Source organism: Schistocerca cancellata, chromosome 2 (genome assembly GCF_023864275.1).
Source record: "Schistocerca cancellata isolate TAMUIC-IGC-003103 chromosome 2, iqSchCanc2.1, whole genome shotgun sequence".
Lineage (NCBI taxonomy): Eukaryota > Metazoa > Arthropoda > Insecta > Orthoptera > Acrididae > Schistocerca > Schistocerca cancellata.
In genome coordinates, this window is record NC_064627.1 from 462,664,782 (window position 1) to 462,685,362 (window position 20,581).

A 20,581-nucleotide genomic window follows, 5' to 3' on the forward strand; every position below is an offset into this window, starting at 1 on the left:
CCAACCTCAACTCCTTTGGTTCCATCAGATTCACCTGGTCCTACTCCAAATCCCATGCCACTTTCCTTGACATTGACCTCAATCTGTCCAATGGCCAGCTTCACACGTCCGTCCACATCAAACCCACCAACAAGCAACAGTACCTCCATTATGACAGCTGCCACCCATTCCTTCCCTATAGCCTAGGTCTTCGTGGCAAACAAATTTGCTCCAGTTCGGAATCCCTGAACCATTACACCAACAACCTGAAAACAGCTTTCGCATCCCGCAACTACCCTCCCGACCTGGTACAGAAGCAAATAACCAGAGCCCCTTCCTCATCCCCTCAAACCCAGAACCTCCCACAGAAGAACCCCAAAAGTGCCCCACTTGTGACAGGATACTTTCTGGGACTGGATCAGACTCTGAATGTGGCTCTCCAGCAGGGATACGAATTCCTCAAATCCTGCCCTGAAATGAGATCCACCCTTCATGAAATCCTCCCCACTCCACCGAGACTGTCTTTCCGCCGTCCACCTAACTTTCGTAAGCTCTTAGTTCATCCCAATGAAATCCCCAAACCACCTTCCCTATCCTCTGGCTCCCACCCTTGTAACCGCCCCCGGTGTAAAACCTGTCCCATGCACCCTCCCACCACCATCTACTCCAATCCTGTAACCCAGAAGGTGTACACGATCAAAGGCAGAGCAACGTGTGAAAGCACCCACGTGATTTACCAACTGACCTGTCTACACTGTGAAGCTTTCAATGTGGGAATGACCAGCAACAAACTGTCCATTCGCATGAATGGACACAGGCAGACAGTGTTTGTTGGTAATGAGGATCACCCTGTGGCTAAACATGCCTTGGTGCACGGCCAGCACATCTTGGCACAGTGTTACACCGTCCGGGTTATCTGGATACTTCCCACTAACACCAACCTGTCAGAACTCCAGAGATGGGAACTTGCCCTTCAGTATATCCTCTCTTCTCGTTATCCGCCAGGCCTCAACCTCCGCTAATTTCAAGTTTCCGCCGCTCATACCTCACCTGTCTTGAAAAAATGTCTGCTTGTGTCTGTGTATGTGCGGTTGGATATGGGTGTGTGTGCGAGTGTATACCTGTCCTTCTTTCCCCCTAAGGTAAGTCTTTCCGCTCCCAGGATTGGAATGACTCCTTACCCTCTCCCTTAAAACCCACATCCTTTTGTCTTTCCCTCTCCTTCCCTCTTTCCTGATGAAGCAACCGTTGGTTGCAAAAGCTTGAATTTTGTGTGTATGTTTGTGTTTGTTTGTGTTTCTATCGACCTGCCAGCGCTTTCGTTTGGTAAGTCAAATCATCTTTGTTTTTATGAATATAATAGAGGGAAACATTCCACGTGGGAAAAATATATCTAAAAACAAAGATGATGTGACTTACCAAACGAAAGTGCTGGCAGGTCGATAGACACACAAACACACACACAAAATTCAAGCTTTCGCAACCAACCGTTGCTTCGTCAGGATAAAGGGAAGGAGAGGGAAAGACAAAAGGATGTGGGTTTTAAGGGAGAGGGTAAGGAGTCATTCCAATCCCGGGAGCGGAAAGACGTTTGCCATCTGCCACTGCTACTCTTCAGTCTGATACACCTGTCTGCACAATGGCATTCTGTTTTTTGTTCCAAGCATTCTCTCTGCAACCTGCTCCCACTAGAAATGATCTTCGGCATTTCCTCTTTGGTCTGGTGCACCAGGCCGAGTGCTGCTGTAATGTCTTTGGTCCAGTGTCCCCATCTGTGTGCTGGTGTTTCATCTATAGTCCAGTGCAGCTTTAAGTGTTCTCTTTGTGGCCCTCTCCCACTACAAGTGTCCTGTGACATTCCATCTTCTGTGCACTGCACTTGGTGCTCTGTCTGGGGTTCATTCCTCCTGTACATGCCATCAGTTCTTCTGTTTGTGGATTTCTGTTGCTGTCCCCTTTGGGTTTTCAGCAACTCCAGAGCAGGATCCAAACCTCTACTGAGTATCTAGTGTCTTCTTCATCGCCTTTATCTCTATAGATGCTTTTATAACACTATCCCAGTATCTGATGGTCTATGTCAGAACCCTTGTTTCATCATAGTTCATGGAATGACTGAGTTTCAGCCAGTGCTCAGGAATGACTGATTTAGGTGCCTGTCTTAATCAGGTGTGCATCTGATGTTCTTTGCATCTGATGTCCACTTTCCTATTGTTTGGCCAATGTAAGGCATGTTACACTGGCAAGGTATTATAAAATCCTGGTTTTCATAGTCCCAGATCATCTTTCACATTTTTCAGTAGACCTCTTATTTTGGCAAGAAGACAGAACACACACTTGATGTTATGCTTCCTCAGAATCCTGCTGATTTTAGCATAAATAGATCCCACATAGGGCAGGTATGCTAGTGTCTTTGCCTCATCTTGTTCTTCTTCTAGATCATGTGGCAGCATGGCTGGTTGAAGAGTCTTCTGAATCTGTTTGCCTGTGCATCCATTCTTGCAGAACACTGACTGTACGTGTTCTACTTTTACTCGCAAACTATCTGGGTCTGACAAGGTGTGTGCCCAGTGGACCAATGTCTTCAGAACTCCACTCTTCAGTGCTGGGTGGTGACAGCTGCTGGCTTGCAGGTATAAATCAGTGTGTGTAGATTTGTAATACACACTGTGTCCAAATGAAGCATTTGTGCCCCACTTGACAAATACATCCAGAAATGGCAACTGGCCATCCTTTTCCAGTTCCATATTTGAGTGACGTGAGTTTAGACGTTCCAGAAAATCAGTGAGCCTATCCCTACCATGAGGCCAGATCACAAAGGTATCATCGACATTCCTGAAAAAGCATATGGTTTGTATCTAGCCATCTCTAATGACTTCTCCTCAAATCTCTCCGTGAACATACTGGCAAGGTTACACCTTCTGCTTGCCTGTGGCCCCTGTACGTATGTTGAGACAGAGATATAGTACTAGTTTTTACCAGAATTAAGCATGACATCAACTCTAAAAATCATGCCACTTGCGAGAGGCAGGATTTGATACAATGGGCTAGACGTGGTAGCCAGGGAGTTCTGACACTTTTGCCTATACATGGCCGCCTCCTTAGTAGCTAAAGATTTGGACAGGGTAGACAGAGCCTCTTGGTTCTAGCAGTTTATCAGGACAACAAAATAACTCAGCATGTTACCATCTCCACTCAGTTTTTTCACTCCACCTAGTCAGTGACTTGAGCATGTTCATATTGACATCAATAGACCTTTACAAGCATTGAAAGATATTTTACTGCCTGGCATAGATTGGACATTTCTCTCATTGACCTGAGGTCTATCCAATGGAAGGTGCAACAGCAGCATCTGTGCCCATGATGCACTTTCACAAATGGACTGTCTGTTTCAGCGTAGCCCTAAGATACAGAGAAAACAGTTTGAGTCACACATCTTTAAAGCACTTTCAACATTGCCTGCCATGAACCAGATTTTCGCCTAGCATTGCACTCCTAATGGTACTGTGGAACAGCTCCACAGATTTGGAGCAATTAGTCATTAATTTTCAACCTGGTATGGCCCATAACAGATAAGGCTTCTTTCCTAGTAGTATGACTATATGAGTACATTTCCATTATTCTAAATAGAAAACAAGGGGGAGGAGGAAGAGAGAAGGAAGATGTCTCTGCCATGGTTTCCTTTGAATAAAGAAATAAGTAGTAAAACTACTGTAAGTGCAACATGCCATGAACTTACTTTATGGTGAGAAAATGCAAAGAAAGAGAGGCAAAATTTTAACAAAAGCTCTGGGATGGAGGCTGTGCTAGGTATCAGTTATAGTATATGACAATTTGGATTGTATTGTATTAGTAATAACAAGTCAGAATGTGTGTTAAAAACTGTGTGATTGAGCCTACATGCTGTAATATGAGATACAATATCAAACAGGATTATTAGTACTGAAAGGTTACAGCTCACATAAGCATATTAGAAAAATCATCATGCCACAGAATTAGTAGACTAAATAGAAGCCAGTGCAATTAACACAGAATAAACAAACCGTTGTGAAAAGTATGTGCACTTTGGCATAGAACTGTTTTTTGCCTTTTGGGAGGATAACATTGTTAATTATGCAGTTACTGATGTTTGTATAACCATATTTTTGGATCTATGATGATAATTATAGCTAATGTTGTGGAAATGTTGAGTTATAACAATAAGATCAGAGTGGGGAAAAAAAACAATATGTACTATCAAAATTGAATCAGAATCGCAGCAATCAGGATTGCTGGCCATTAATGTAATGGACAAGAATACCGGAAATGAAGATGCTACCAAAACAATTACACATTCATGGAAAGCTCATAAAATTGATAAAGGTGTAAATAAAGAGTGAAAAATATGACATAATTCAGGCATGAGTGACAAAAGACGTAAAACGAGGTCTCAAACCAGTAATAGAAAAGCAAAATCGCATAACACAAAACATATAACCAGAATAGAAAGAGGCAACAACAGATTAAACTAGAGCAGAAAGTGAGAACGAAAGAGCAGGTGACAATAGTAGAGAAAGAGAAATCTAGGCATAAGACAACATAGAAAAATGCCAAATACATGAACCACTGTGAGAACAAAAAAATCCACACTTAAAGCATATTTAAGGAACAAACAGAAGTAATGGCAGTCATAAGGAAGGGGGTTAATAAAGAAAGAAATATGATTGAGGAATTGTGTAAAATGTGATGGGACTGTAAGCATAAATCTAAATATCTAACTAATATAATTTAGCTAAGTGCTGATTTTACAAATTTTTTTTCATGAGGAATCTACATTTAGAAAACAGTTAACCTACCTTTAAAGGCATTTTTCCAGAAATGTGACTTAAAAGCAAAACAATCCAGTGCATAACCAAGTTATTTAGAAGGACTAGCTGAGATGAACATACTATCAAGGATATAACAAGCTACCTAGAATTAAAATCAGCTTTTGCAAGATAATTAATTTTGGGAACAACAAGACACCAAAAACCACACAGAAAGAGAGGAAAAATAGCACAGAAAACATGGAACACATATCAATGACATAGGAAGCAGTGAGTGACAAGACATGACATTTGATCCAGTTGGTGCACAAGATTGACTAGCAAGACTACAAACATAAAATGCTATCTTAAGCACATGATATTTGCTTGTAATAGGGAAGAAAAGACATCAGAAAGAAAAGAAGATGACACACTGACAATTTTTGAAGAAATAAGAACAAGAAGCCATATCATGAAATCCACACTAAGAGAGACTGGACATGACAGAAAATACTGTGGCAGCAACATGTGAAACAAAATGTATCAGTGAGATATTTTAACGTGAAACATCTGCACATAACAATGATTTGTTTTTGAAAAACACCGAATGGGTACAGTATTGTTTGAAACCTTTTGGAAACATGCCAGCATTGTACTGTATTGTATTTTTATTGTTCATTTGTTTATGAAAGCAGTTAATGTACGAGACTATGGAAAAGTCAATACATTACAAAAGTTACTTTTCTAAGCTTACATCTTTAAACTGCATGTCATTCTCATATATACACTACATTTCAGTTAAATATTGTTCAATGGAGTAAGAGCAGTGTTGTCGTAAATATAACTTTAAAGAGTTTGTACAGATTTTGGCGTAAGTATTTGTTTTAATGTTTTTGAGAAGTTCATTAATGTGGTAACACTCGGACCATACCGGCACCTTGGTGGCACACACTTGGTGGTTCACTTGGTGGTTCACTTGACCCTGCTCTCAGGACTCTCAGTATATAATATAGATTCGACCTGGCATTGCACTCAGAATATGCATGGAACCTTTAAACAATTTTTGTTAGCATGATTTTCATTCTTGTGAGTACTTATTTGTGAGTGTAGTTATTACACAAATGGCAATGAGTTCAGCTGAATGGTCACACGTTTTTTGCCAAAGTGATGACCTTGACATGCACATCCTTGTAGGTAGCACTTCAAAACTTACTGCAGCAACAGCTGGAAATGCAGCATCAAGAGCACGTGGCCATGTTGGACAGTGTTTCGATCAGCCTGTTAGCATGACCTCAACACTTGCTAGCTTACACATCACCTTTCCCCACCTATGATGAGGCCATTGAGGGTTGGGAGGCACACGAGAAATGTCCACTACAACACTTCATGGCCTTCAAGGTAATGGATGATGATTTCATTAAAGCACTCTTCCTGTTGTGGATCTTTTCCCAAATGTACCGCTTACTAGGAAAGTTAGCCGCTTTTCAGTGTCCTGCATTCTTTTCATTTAATGAAATGCATCAGTTGTTCATGTCATATTATCACCAACATAGCCAAGTTATTTCCATGACATGAGAATTTTACCAATGCAGGAAGGAATCCTGTCAATTACATCAAACTTGGGATGCAGAGTTGCAAGTCATTTCATTACTCCCCAGTCTAAGGAGTCTTATGCTGATACTATGATTCTGGGTGCAATCATTCAATCAACTCTCAATAAAGAGGTCCACCAATGGACACTGCAATTTGAAGACCCCATTTTATAAAAAGTCCTCTCCATTTTACAATTGTATGACATTACTCTTGCAGCAGGCTGACAGATTCCTGGATGGAAGTAGCTGCTGTCAACTTGGACAATGGTAGGCACTCATGTTCCAGTATAGCTCTGGAAGTGGAAATCGTGGTGGTACAGCATTTCCAAATTCCACATTCCAGACAAACAGCTCCACAAAGTATCAGTATTCTTGCCACCACTGTAGAAAGGACACAATGTGGCCGTATGCCAAGCACAGTCAGGACTGATTGCAGTTTCAATCTCTCAATCTAAGGACATGAAAATTATCATTAGCCCTGCATGTGACAGTCTTGCTACTGTTTCTAAAAGCTGTTCATCAATGTGCATATTAATGAATCACCATATGGTTACAAGTAGATACGGGCACAGAAGATCACTTATTAATTGTAACATATATCTTTGCCTCTGCTCTCCTTCATTGTCTTCTACCTTGCTCCATCTTTCAATTATAACAGACAAAAAAATCTTTATTATTGGACAGTATACAATGAAGATGGTATACAAGATGGTGGTCCAGCAACTGTTCGTCCTTGTAGTGAACAGTATTTTTACAGAAACTTTGTTTGGCTTGGATGCTTTTACAACATTGGGACTCACAGTTGCTGGTTCGATTAGCCTGGTTTTTGACCTTGTGCCATATTAGGAATTGGATAAACTGTGCAAAGAATATCTGGACTTTTTTTCACTTGAGTTAAGTAAGCCCACAGTGTATATTACTGTCAAATCCAAAGCACAACCTCATTTCTTCAGGACTAGGCAAGTACCTCTTGCACTTCATGATCAAGTCAAGGAAGAACTCAACAGGCTGACTGCTTTGGATTTCACTGAACCTTTATAGCCCAGCCAACAAGCTACACTGTTAGGGATTATCAAGAAACTTACTGGCAGGCTCCATCTATGTGGCAATTTCAAGGTTACTATTAATGCACAGTCTGTGGTCAACACATACCACATCCCACATCCAGAAGAACTGATGACAAAATGGCTAGGGGACAGCATTTGTCTAAACTGGATTTGTCAGAGGTATAGTTACAACTTCCATTCAATGAAAAGTCATGAGAGTTAGTTGTAGTCAACATGCTCTATTGGTGTCTACAGGTACAACCAGTTGGTTTCTGAGGCTTCGAGAGCTTCAGCCTTGTTCCAACTTTTTTTTTTTTTTTTGAGCAACTCACACAATGTGTTTCTTGTTGTGTAAACTACCTACTACATGACATTATAGCTTCAGGTTGCACCACAAAGGAACATCTCCAGAATCTTGATATGGTACAATATCTGTGACTTTAGTACCTGCACCACCTTCTATTTGAATAAACTTGCACTTGAATGTTATGAAGAACACTGCCAATCAGCAAAGTAGTCTTAGAAATTATAGATTCAATTCTAATATTCATTCATTTATTTATTCACATAATGTATTCCATAAATACTATTGCAACAGAGAAGCTTCAGGGATTTGCAACTTGTCAAATTATATAGTACCAGGAAAAAGCAGCCCCTGTGGGCACTTCTGTAAAGTGTAATAATATCAAATTATGACTAGCAGTATTCTAGCAATACTGATAATTATGGGAATTACTTTTATATTACTTTATACTCTGTAGGTGCAGATGAAGTAAAATGGCCACTCTAAGGGACATTAGGACATTATCACTGAATCAAGGTTATTGATAGAAACTTGCCACTTACACATTTTGAATCTACCTATTATGAGGTATCACACCAAATATTTTTAAGCAAAAAAGAAAATAAGATATAGGAACTTATATGCATTTTTTTCTGAATGCTTACATAGTGCTCACTTTTCCCTACCTAGAGCAGTAATGTGGCCAATGCCATCACAATAGTATATCCCATTTGTTGTTCTGATTTTTTGATATTTTCTAGGTGTGCCACCAAAGGCTGAAGCAGACTGGTTTCAGTCAGTTTTTATATTAGACCAAATATAACAACAGAGATGGTTTTAAATAATATAAATTAATCAATTCAAAATTATCACAAAGGAACAGAATGACTGTTGGTAGTTTTGATATAAAAGGGTTTAGAAGTCAATCTGACTTGTGGTATTATGTGTGATACATGGAAGTAACTAATTATTATTGTGGAATCACCTTGTCACTTTTCCCTGTCAGACACCATATCAGCATAAGTGGCTCATAGACTAAACTATCAAACCAAAAGAAACAAGGATCTACATTTGCAGGCCAAAACATATTGTTTAAACATTGATAGTAAAGTATTAATTTATGTATGAGTGAGGTAACAAGAGTAATATAAATAACTTATCTTACATCTGACAATTGAATATCAGAAAAATTTTCACTAAAAAGTAACTGAACAAGCTTCCTTTGCCAAATTCGCAGGCAACAATGTCAGTGCATATTAGACTTATAGTCTGACCACTTCTTGACAGACAGCAGCACCATTCTGACAAACAATATGCAATGTAGTTCATTTGCGTAAGATTTAAATCTATAATTTGTGTCTTGGTCTTGTGGTTTTTAGAAACATGAAAAAAAAGTAGTTTGACTTTGTGTTGTACAATGGTTTTACTGCTTTTCCTATTTAACTGAAGACTGTGATGAATAAGTAACACGGCAGTGCCAAGAAATCAAATAGTGTATGTAAATTTGAACGAATGTTTATTCCTTAGCGACACTGGAATGAGTGCAGCAATTTCAAACAAATTTATTACACATATGACTTCATATCTGGAAACAACATTGTTGGGATAAGAATCCTTACAACTCACCAGAATATCCCTGACTTCTGTTTGCTGCAGAATCCTTGAGCATATTCTCAGTTTGAATATAATAAACTTTCTTGAGACAGAGAAGCTCATGTACACAAATCAGCATGGTTTTAGAAGGCATCATTCAAGCAAAACTCAGCTTGCCCTTTTCTCACATGATATATCGAGAACTATGGATGAAGGGCAACAGGCAGATTCCATATTTCTATATTTCCATAAAGCATTTGACACAGTGCCCCATTAGGCTATTAACAGAGGTATGAGCATATGGAATAGGTTCACAGACATGTGAGAAGCTCAAAGACTTCTTAAGTAATAGAACCCAGTATGTTGCCCTCGATGGCAAGTATTCATCAAAGACTAGGGTATCATCAGGAGTGCCCAAGAGAAGTGTGATAGGATCATTGTTGTTCTCTATATACATAAATGATTTGGTGGAAAGGGTGGGCAGCAATCTGCTGTTTTTTTTGCTGATGATGCTGTATATGTATGGTAAGATGTCGAAGTTAAGTGACTGTAGGAATATACAAGATGTCTTAGACAAAATATCCAGTTGGTGTGATGAATGGCAGCTAGCCCTAAATGTGGTGTAAGTTAACACAGATGAGTAGGGAGAACAAACATGTCATGTTTGGATACAGTATTACTAGTGTCCTGCTTGACACAGTAAAGTCATTTAAATATCTGGGCATAACATTGCAAATCAATATAAGATGGGATGAGCATGTGAGAACTGTGGTAGGGAAGACGAATGGTCAATTTCGGTTTATTGGGAGAGTTTTAGGAAAGAGTGGTTCACCTGTAAGGTAGACTACATATGAGACACTAGTGCAACCTATTCTTGAGTACTGCTCAAGTGTTTCGGATCCATACCAAGTCAATTTGAAGGAAGACATTGAAGCAATTCAAAAGCGGGCAGCTAGATTTGTTGCCGATAGGTTTGAACAACACATAAGTGTTATGGAGATGCTTCAGGAACTCAAATGGGAATCCCTGGTGGTGGTGGTGGTTAGTGTTTAACGTCCCGTCGACAACAAGGTCATTAGAGATGGGGGGAATCCCTGGAGGGAAGCCAATGTTCTTTCCAAGAAAAACTGTGGAAAAAATTTATAGAACTGGCATTTGAAATTGACTACCGAATGATTCAATTACCACCAACATACATTGTGTGTAAGGACCACAAAGTTAAGATACAAGAAATGAGGGCCCATACAGAGGCATATAGACAATCGTTTTTCCCTTACACTGTTTGCAAGTGGAATAGGAAAGGAAATAACTAGTGGTGGTACAGGGTACCCTCCGCCATGAACCGTTCGGTGACTTGTAGTTTAGCATTGTAGATGTAGATTAACACAGCACAAAACTCTGTTGTGAAGATCATTTTTAGTTTCCATCCAGTAGCAAGAATAAATAAATTATTGGATGAATTAACCTTTTAGCAAGAAACATAAGTTAACTGTAGCAGAACATTGTTGTTGTTGTGGTCTTCAGTCCTGAGACTGGTTTGATGCAGCTCTCCATGCTACTCTATCCTGTGCAAGTTTCTTCATCTCCCAGTACCTACTGCAACCTACATCCTTCTGAATCTGCTTAGTGTATTCATCTCTTGGTCTCCCCCTACGATTTTTACCCTCCACACTGCCCTCCAATACTAAATTGGTGATCCCTAATTGGTGATCTCTAATTCAATCTACAGTATTTTTTTAAAATGCCTATTTTTTATATGTCATTCTCTTCCCATCATAACCCAAATTCTTTGAGAAGAAATATCATTGGGACTGTCACCAATCAGCCTAGGAATTGCAAAAAATGTGGACTCAGCACTAACACATTGTTTTCTATTATCTTAATCCCACTTCCCCTCACCCTTTTCACTAAGAAGGCTATATATGAATTTTTTCCTGATATTTAACTACACCGTGTGTAGTTAAAATTGTTGATGGTATTCCAGAGTTAAACCCCTGCTCCCTCTCCCCCCCCCCCTCCCCCCCACTCACTCACTCACTCTCTCACTCTCTCTCTCTCTCTCTCTCTCTCTCTCTCTCATTCCTATAAACAGAAAGCTTGGATGTTAATTATTGACTAAACTGTTGTCCAAATAAAATAATTCTGCAAATCATCTGTGTACTTTCTGCAGGCGACATATCTGTGTGCATCAAAAACTATATATAGCAAAATGTTTTCAGCTAGAACAGAAATAAGAATAGCTTACCACTGAATATGGTGAAGATACCATTATTTCCTGATCCACCTCACTTGTAGAGTTGTCAACCTGGTCGTTTGTGTCCACAAGCCCATTGCTGCTTTCCACATCATCCTCTAAACCATAATTTTCTCCATTCTGTCTTGTGTCTTTCAGAACATGTAAGTCAGATTCATCCTGATATTCATGATCATCATTAGTGGGCAACATGGTAGATGAATTATGCTGATCCATTCCAGAATCGTTTTCTAGTCTGTCTGTGTCTTCTGTAACATTCTTCACTGCAGCTTGAACAAATCCCTTTACCTTAAGTTCATTTGCTGTTTGTATGATATCAGAAATATCTTCTTCTGGAACATCAGTGGACCCACGGTACATAAGCTGAAGTAATATTTGCATCTCATAACATGATATTTCTTTTAGTATAACAACAGGATGTTCACACGGATTTTCCTGAAAAACAGTCTCAAAGTACGGGCTGCAGGCAGATAAAATTATTTTGTGTGCTTTTAAAGTACCATCCTTGCATGATATTGTGACGTCAGCTAAGCTATGACGATTGTAGAATTCGTAGAGAACTGTTTGCAAATTGGAGATATGATTGTCCCAAACTACATGCAAGTGACTGCTGCCCATGCTTTAGATGAAACAAAACCTGTAACACAATGAAACTGCTTTATATTTACACTGAAATCCAAAAGCATGTAAGTGACAAACATTGCAATTTTTTTATTTTAAGACACTCACATATAAAAAGTATAAGTAGATAACCCTGGATTAAACTTATTCCATCAAAACCGGAAGTTTTTGCTATGCTTCATAGTGTTCTAAGTAACTTCAATGGAGTCTTAAATCTTACCTATCACCATCAAACTGCAATAATAAGAACTAAAAAGAAAACTGTAACAAGAATTTTTGTTTGCAGACTGTAACTTCTAAAATATTATGTAAAGTCCTCATGTTGTGCTGTGGGGCAATCTGTACTGCTGTAAATGAAGGGCACACTTTGTATGCTTTGACTGCAGTATAGAAACTCTTACTGTTCCAAGATGACCAGTTTCTTATAGTGTCATCATCTGATCTTATGGAAGCACAAAAGGTGCTCCACATGTACACATATCTTGATAAAAAACACACACTTGATAAAATACACACAGTTGATAACATTCTCATACCATCCATGTATATTCACGTTGGACATGACTCTCTCAAGCTTACTGCACAAATGGAGTGTTAACACAGACATGGCAGATCCCCTACAAAGTTACCTATCTCACTGTTGGATGATTTTAGCAAAGTGCTGTGTGGAAAGCTTAGGAGAGTCATGGCCAATACCAATATGCATGAATGGTATGAGCATGTTTTTGTAAACCATCGTCGCCAGTTTTGTAAAGTCTCATCACTACTGCTGTGGAGACCGAGTTGCCACTGTTGTTATGGCAGGCCGAGTTTGTGAGGTCCTGACACGGCTTCTTGTACAGTACACCGCTGAGGCAGTTTCTCCCTCCCACTATTACACAGCTATGCCCCAGGGTCAGGTAACAGGATAGGAGAATGGATGTTCTACAACACTCCAACAAATTACTAACAAAGTCGCACAAATGAGTTAGAAAAGGTTCACTTGTTTTTGTGACTTGTCGAATAATGAAATCTACAACACTGTGTGTAATATAACACAAAAAAGGCCCTCAATGGCTAAGTGCAAATAATCATGGGAAAACTTCACAGTACACAGCAAATGCAATTTACAACTGTCTGTTCACTTCTAAGAGTTCACTAAACGACATTCCCTGTCTAGGTAAGCTCTGGACGATGATCTACAGCCAAGTGGACAAGAGCTGCTCTTCTATCTTCCAAGTAGGCTTCTGTCCGTTGTTGTTGTCATTAGTGGATTGTATGTGGCCGGCAATTGGCCAAGGCGAAGTTGATATCTTCATCCTCAATGTCGCACATGGCGCTGGCGGAACTCGTGCAAGTGGCGAGGCTCTATGTCATTAGTGCCAGCTTCATTTTTTGCCCTGGCTGTGCCTTGTTCAGATGACATAGCAGATATTATCAACTATGTGCATTTTGCCAACTGTGTCTTTCTTTTTAATCAATATATGTATATTTGCGGAGTGCCTTTTGTGCTTTGACTTCATGTAATGTAACATGGAACTTTTGAAACAAGTTCTATAATATCAGACGATGGCAGCATAAGACTGTTGAAACCAATCATCTTTGAAAAATAAAAGTTTCTATACTGCAATTGTGACATATGAACTGAGTTCCTCATTTCTAAAATATTAAATTGCATGGGAAAGAATGTGCAATTAATCAACAGGCAGAAGATGAATTACACAAATCATCCACTTATCAAAGGAAGAATCACTATATAAATAGATTGAATTATTGTTTTTAAGATGAAGCTAACAAGGGTACCCTCCATACTGTAAACCACGGATTTTGATGCACTTCAGATATGTTACAGAGGCACTTACCCTGACTATCCGGTTTATAAGCGACGGGCCTTGGTTTTCGAGAAAATCGATTTTGAAGTTCATTGCATGTGTTGTATATTTCGAGTAAGTCAGTGTAGCACAGTGGTAATGGTTCGTTGCTACTGCTGTGGAGGTATGGAGTTTGAAGCCTGCTCATGTACCTTCGTGATATCACACACTAAACTGTGGAATTATGAAAGAAACAACACGAAGTTTTAACTTAAAGAATAGTGGTACAAGAGATGAAATGCAGCAACACAACAACATCAAGGTGTTCAAGATCCATCTGCCAGTCTACTGGGTTTGATCAGAAGAGAAGTGACAACACTGAACAGGATAAGAACCGGTCACACCAGGTGCAATGCTGTGACATGCAAGTGGAGACCCCAAAATCTCCAGCCTGCGATTGTGGGACCCAACAACAAACCATCTGGCATACTGTCACAGGCTGCTCTCTGAAAAAGAACCCAGACCGTTAAGTGTCTTTATTAATGCTGCTCCCACTGCTATCAATTGGATTCATTCAATAGATGTTAAACTCTGATTGACTGTTTTAATTAACAGTCCTACTTTTTTAGTATTATTGAATTATTAATTTTCACAATTTAAACATATTAGCTTTGATCCTAAATTCATAAATGTATAATTGCAAACTACAAGTATTTCTTAATATTTGTTGTTGTCATCAGATGATACATAAATAAATAAATAAGAATATAAATTTTTGATGACACACAACAACTAGGTAATATATGCCTCTGTGTGATGGTTACATGTTTTTGAGGTCTCAAAACATATTCTGAAGCCATTCATTCACTCACCTGTAAATGATGATGGGTGATATGTGTTGTTGAAAAAAGCCGTAAAGTATGCTTGACAAATAGCAATGAAACTGATGTAACCTCTTGTACACAAGCATAAAAATATCTGTAAATGTAAAAGCAGTTTTTTGTCAACTGAATGAAGTTTTAGAGATTCAAAATAATTTAAAGCCCACAAGTGAACAATGCAGCTTGCAATTTGAAACTCTTCTACATCAGCTGTATTTAATGAATCTGTTGCAAAGTGCTTTTTTTCTTTGGAATAGATGTTTGCTCCGGCCTGGTTAAAAGCACCCAATGAAGATGTTATGAAAAAAACTTTGGGGTATTTACTTATTCTAAAATATGAAAATTCTATTAAGCCTGGGATTAGTTTCTCACTTTACGTGCAGTACATTTCAGTACTTATTGTCCTATTCCGGCCCCACTCACATTTGTTTTTAATCACCATTTATGAAACTGATTAATGCTCAGTTGCTTTAAATACAAGGGTGTGCTGAAAAGCAATGCCTCTGAATTTTTTATATGAAAACTCTTAAAGCTTTTTTAAATAAAAGAAACTTTCTTGACATTCTACATCTTTATTCTTCATGTATACATGTTTATTTCTCAACATAGTCACCTTGGCAACGAACACATTTCTCCCAACAAGAGAACAGCTTGTTGATACCATTACGGTAGAACATTTGACTTTATTGATGGAGCCACAATCTTACATCTGATTGCACCAATTCATCAGTATCAAAGTGAAGTCCTCAAAGGCATCCTTTAAGTTTTACAAACAGATGAAAATTGAATGAGGCAAGTTGGTACTGTACCGACGATGACTGATGACAGTGAACCCAAGATGTCAGACTGTTGCAGAAATCAGAGTACTCGTGGATGGTCTAGCAGTGTCATGCTAAAAGAGAGGGTGCTCCATGTGTGGATGAACTCTTCGATTTCGTGCTTTCAGAAACTCAATCACAGCCAACTGTTTCTCATACACTGACACAGTTATGTTACACATCACCATGTTACACCCTACACTTTGGAGTCCTCTAACAGCAGAGGATTGCAGCTTGTGTCAGCATAGTGGGAAAGTCAATCAATTAATATACATGAGATGTAATACCTCAACTGATATTGAGAACAGAATAAAAAATTTCTAATCATTACTTTTCACATGCCCTTGTACACTCTCTATTTCAGTATCTGTCTTTGGCTTATGTACAGGTTAGAAATGGTGTTCCCATTTATGTATTTTCAGTTTTAATATGAACAATTACATTAATGTATTGTTCACATTATACTCCGAGTATATCTATCATCCCATAGCTGTAGGTCATTTCTAACTGCAAACTTGTAGAAGGTTATTGCCATATCCATCATATATCTGATCAGCTCCCAACTTACTGTCTTCAACTCTTGTCACTTAACAGTGGTCTGCTGAAATATCAAAACCTATTTTATCAAATAATGGAACTGTATTTTTGATCAATCATTATCACCCCATAGATACAGATTCACTCTCGCCCTGAAAATGGAGAAAATTTGATATTTTTTGCACTATCTTTCTGCTGACAGTCATTCCTAGCTGACACATACCTTTCATCGATGAGTGATACACTCATAAGAAGATCAGTCATAAAGGATTAATTACCACTACAAAAAATAATATTTATGTAATTAATTTCACATCTGTGTGTAGGTATATATCAGCAGTTCTGGTACACACTGAAATCCCTGAACCACAGTACCACAGCACGACACTAGAGGAGCCATAATCAAATGAGACAGCCCATCTTCACTTTATCAGCACGCTGCATCTCTCTGTTCTGGCAGCATATCATGTTATGATACTGTGGAACAGAGATTTCAGTGTGTACCAGGGCTGCAGACATATACTTGCCAATAAACAAAAACTTAATTACTTTTTTAGTCGATGATTAAAAAATATGACTACCCCTTATACTCTTCCAAACAAAATTCTTCTAATATTATTGTTTAATTTCAGTAATTACAGTACACATCTCTATCTGAAGACCTCTTTAATGCCATGAAACATTTTTAGCTCCGACTTAACAACACCCTGTCTCTTGGAATGTTCATTTTTATTTCAGTGGGTTCACACTTAGTAATCCCCACACAGTTGTACAAACAGTAAATTATTTGGTATAGAAGAAACTTCCATAAAATTAAACAGATAGCACTGAATGTAATTAAGCTTTATAGCAGTTTCCATAACTTTCTGCATACCTGTCTGGGAGGGGGGGGGGGGGGTTATTTGCGGGAAGAAACAGAACTGCGAGGTCACTGGTCTCATCAGATTAGGGAAGGACGGGGAAGGAAGTCGGCCATGCCCTTTCAAAGGAACCATCCCGGCATTTGCCTGGGACGTCTTAGGCAAATCATGGAAAACCTAAATCAGGATGGCCGGATGTGGGATTGAACCATCATCCTCCCAAATGTGAGTCCAGTGCGCTAACCACTGTGTCACCTTGTTCGATATATACCTGTCTGTTTCCTATTCCATTAGATAATCATGCCTAAGAGGAACAACTGTCTATACCTCCATATGACCTCTATTCCTCCATGTGACCTCTGATTTTACCATCATTTCAAGAGATATATGTGGAAGAAAGGAATTACCTGTTTGTCTCTTCCTGTCTTCTTAGGACATACGCTCTCTGAATTATAATGGTATGTCCGTCCCTGCCTCTCCTATAGCTTTTACCACTGCAGTTGGATGAGGCTATCTACAAAACTTTCGCAGAATGATATTTCCACTCTGCAGCAGAGCGTGCACTGATGTGAAATTTCCTGGCACTGTGTGCCAGACTGAGACTCAAACTTTGGACCTTTGTCTTTCACGGTAAGTGCTTCACTGACTGAGATACCCATACACAACTCATGACCCATCCTCACACCTTTACTTACATCAGTATCTCATCTCCTACTTTCCATACTTCACAGAAGCTCTCCTGGAAAACTTGAAAGGCTGGCACTTCTGGAACACAGGATATTGCAGAGACATAGCTTAGCCACAGGCTGGACATGTTTCCAGAATGTGATTTTCACTCTGCAGCATTATATGCACTGATATATCATAGTGGAAACATTCCCAGACTTTGGCTAAGCCACATCTCCTCACTATCCTGTGTTCCAGGCGTGCCAGTCTAGCAAGATTAACAAGAGAACTTCCGTGAAGTCTGGAAAGTAGGAGATGAGGTACTGGTGGAACTAAAGCAGTGAGGACCAGTAACGAGTCGCACTCGGGTAGCTGTCAGCACAGCACTTGCCCACAAAATACAAAGGTCCAGAGTTTGAGTTTCAGTCCAGCCACAGTTTTAATCACCAGAAAGATTTAATATTTTTGCTGTTACTAAATTACTCCTTGATGAAGTATATTGCTGAATTACCTGGTTAGGGTTCCAGAATGAAAAGCAGTTGCCAAATTGGTTGAATGAGAATGATATAACAAGCCTTCTTTGTGGTTGAATTACATATCCATACAATCAAACAATAAATTACAGATGTTGATTTTGAGATTCAACTTTCCGACCCCACACCAGCCAACAATACTCTAGCAGGTCTTCCTGCATTTCCCTTCAAATTATTGGTGTTGTGGCTTTCCTATATACAACAGCATCATCCATAAGCAGCCTTTATGAGCTTTTGATGCTATCCACATCACCATTTTAATGTATATGCAGAAATTATCCAGTAACAGCCTCCCTCCCCCCTCCCCCCACCACCACCACCTCCACCACCACCACCACCACCACCACCACCACCAGTACTGATGAACCTCCTTTCATATCCATTGATTTATATTTGCTAAGAGGTTTTTAATCCAGACAAAAATCTCAGAAAATATTCCACAAGATAATATTTTGTTTATTACTCACGAGTGTGGAACAGTACTACACACTTTCGCACGCCAAGTAACAGGCCATCAACCTGAGCTAGGTACATTTTTGCCTCTCCAGTGTCATGTATGAACAAAGCAATATAAATTTTACCACACAGGTGTTTCTGGAAACCATGGTGCTTACTGCAGAGGAGATGTTTGGTCATCAAAAAGGCGTAATAAGCTAGAATGAAACGTGTTCCAGAATCCTATAACAGAGTCAGCAATATAGAGTTATAGTTACACGCATTTATCTGACAATTCTTGTTGAAAATGGCCACTGACTTTTTTTAACAACTTTGAGTGCCTCCAGTAACCTATGACAAACACATACCAGAAAAAGAGCCAGTTATTGCAAATAATCTACGTTGAACCAAACAGGTATCCTATTAGATACAGTGGCTTTTCCTCTCTTGGGTAATTTTAGTTGTTACCATTTCATAATCACTGAACTCAATACCTAACGAACAATGGTAAATCCAGGATGGAATGTAACAATATTCTGAGAAGGAAAGTTGCTACTCCCCATGTAGCAGAGATGCTGAGTTGCAGATAGGCACAACACAAAGATTTTCACTTAAAGCTTTCGGCCAATGGCCTTTGTCAACAATAGGAACACACACGTACACACACACACTCTCACGCAAATGCAACTCACACACGTGACTGCAGTCTCAGGCAACTGAAACCACACTGCGAGCAGCAGCACCAGTGCATGATGGGAGTAGCGATTGGGTGGAGGAAAGGAGGAGGCTGGGGTGGGGAGGGGGAGGGATAGTATGGCAGGGATGGCAGACAGTGAAGTGCTGTAGGTTGGGCGACAGGCAGAGGAGAGGTGGGGAGGGGGTGGGAAGTAGAGGAAGAGGAGAGAAATAAATAAAAAAAAGAAAAGAAAACAATATTTTTTATTTATTTCTCTCTATTTCTCTCCTTGTCCGCTACTTCTGCCCCCCTCCTCCCCTCCTCATCTCTCCAATGCCCACTGCTGAACCTGCAGCACTTCACTGTCCACCATCCCCACCACACTATCCCTCCCCCTCCCCACCCCAGCTTCCTCCTTCCCCCAGCCAATCACCATTCCCATCATGCACTGGTGCTGCTGTGTGTGTGTGTGTGTGTGTGTGTGTGTGTGTGTGTGTGTGTGTGAGAGAGAGAGAGAGAGAGAGAGAGAGTGTGTGTGTGTGTGTGTGTGTGTGTGTGTGTGTGTGTGTGTGTTGTTGACAAAGGCCATTGGCCGAAAGCTTTAAGTGTGAAAATCTTTTTGTTGTTCCTATCTGCGACTCAGCATCTCTGCTGAGAATATTGATCTCAATACCTGTTATTTCGATTTTGGTATATATTTAATAATCAGAAGGAGGAACCATAGTATGATCATTCTTAGTGAAAAAATGGGGATGACATATTTAAGTACTTCTACATTCTTTGTTGTCCTCTGTTTTCACACCAATTGGAAAAAATGATTTTTATCAATTTACTAATTATGTAAAACTAAATATACCTTGGAATGTTTATCAGAGCAGTAGATAAGATTTTTACTCTTGAATTCACTGAATGCTCCTCCTCCTGCTCTGTTCACACTTCCAGTGTTGTATATCAACAGGTCTTTGGCTTCATTTAAATATGTCATGAAGGTCTCACTCTGATTTCATAGCATTCTAACATGGCTCTTGAAGCACTGCATCTATTTTCCATTACCCACCACTTAGCTCAGCCCATGTGACTGCAAAGTATATTGTCCAATGTCCTTTCATTTTATCAAGTGATACTTATTTCCAGCTAAAGAAATACATGTCTGATATTGACTTCTTGAGTTTCGATTCAGGTAAGCTCATCAAAAAGTTGCAACATTTCGACAAGTTTACCTGTCTGGAAAATCAA

The 20,581-nt window shown here is 39.4% G+C and overlaps 1 protein-coding gene across 5 annotated transcripts in view; it reads right to left on the reverse strand.

Annotated features, from left to right (window-relative positions):
• Positions 1 to 20,581, reverse strand: part of LOC126161968 (myoneurin-like) — a 76,205-nt gene that overhangs the window by 29,476 nt on the left and 26,148 nt on the right. For 2 of the 5 annotated variants that reach the window (XM_049918154.1, XM_049918158.1), the window contains exon 2: positions 11,520 to 12,165. In XM_049918154.1, the coding sequence (XP_049774111.1) occupies positions 11,520 to 12,146 (627 nt within the window). In that variant the 5' untranslated portion in view covers positions 12,147 to 12,165. Of the gene's footprint in view, positions 1 to 11,519; positions 12,166 to 13,990; positions 14,174 to 14,811; positions 14,918 to 20,201; positions 20,424 to 20,581 lie in introns of all 5 variants that reach the window. The other 3 variants (XM_049918157.1, XM_049918155.1, XM_049918156.1) reach the window with 3 other exon arrangements.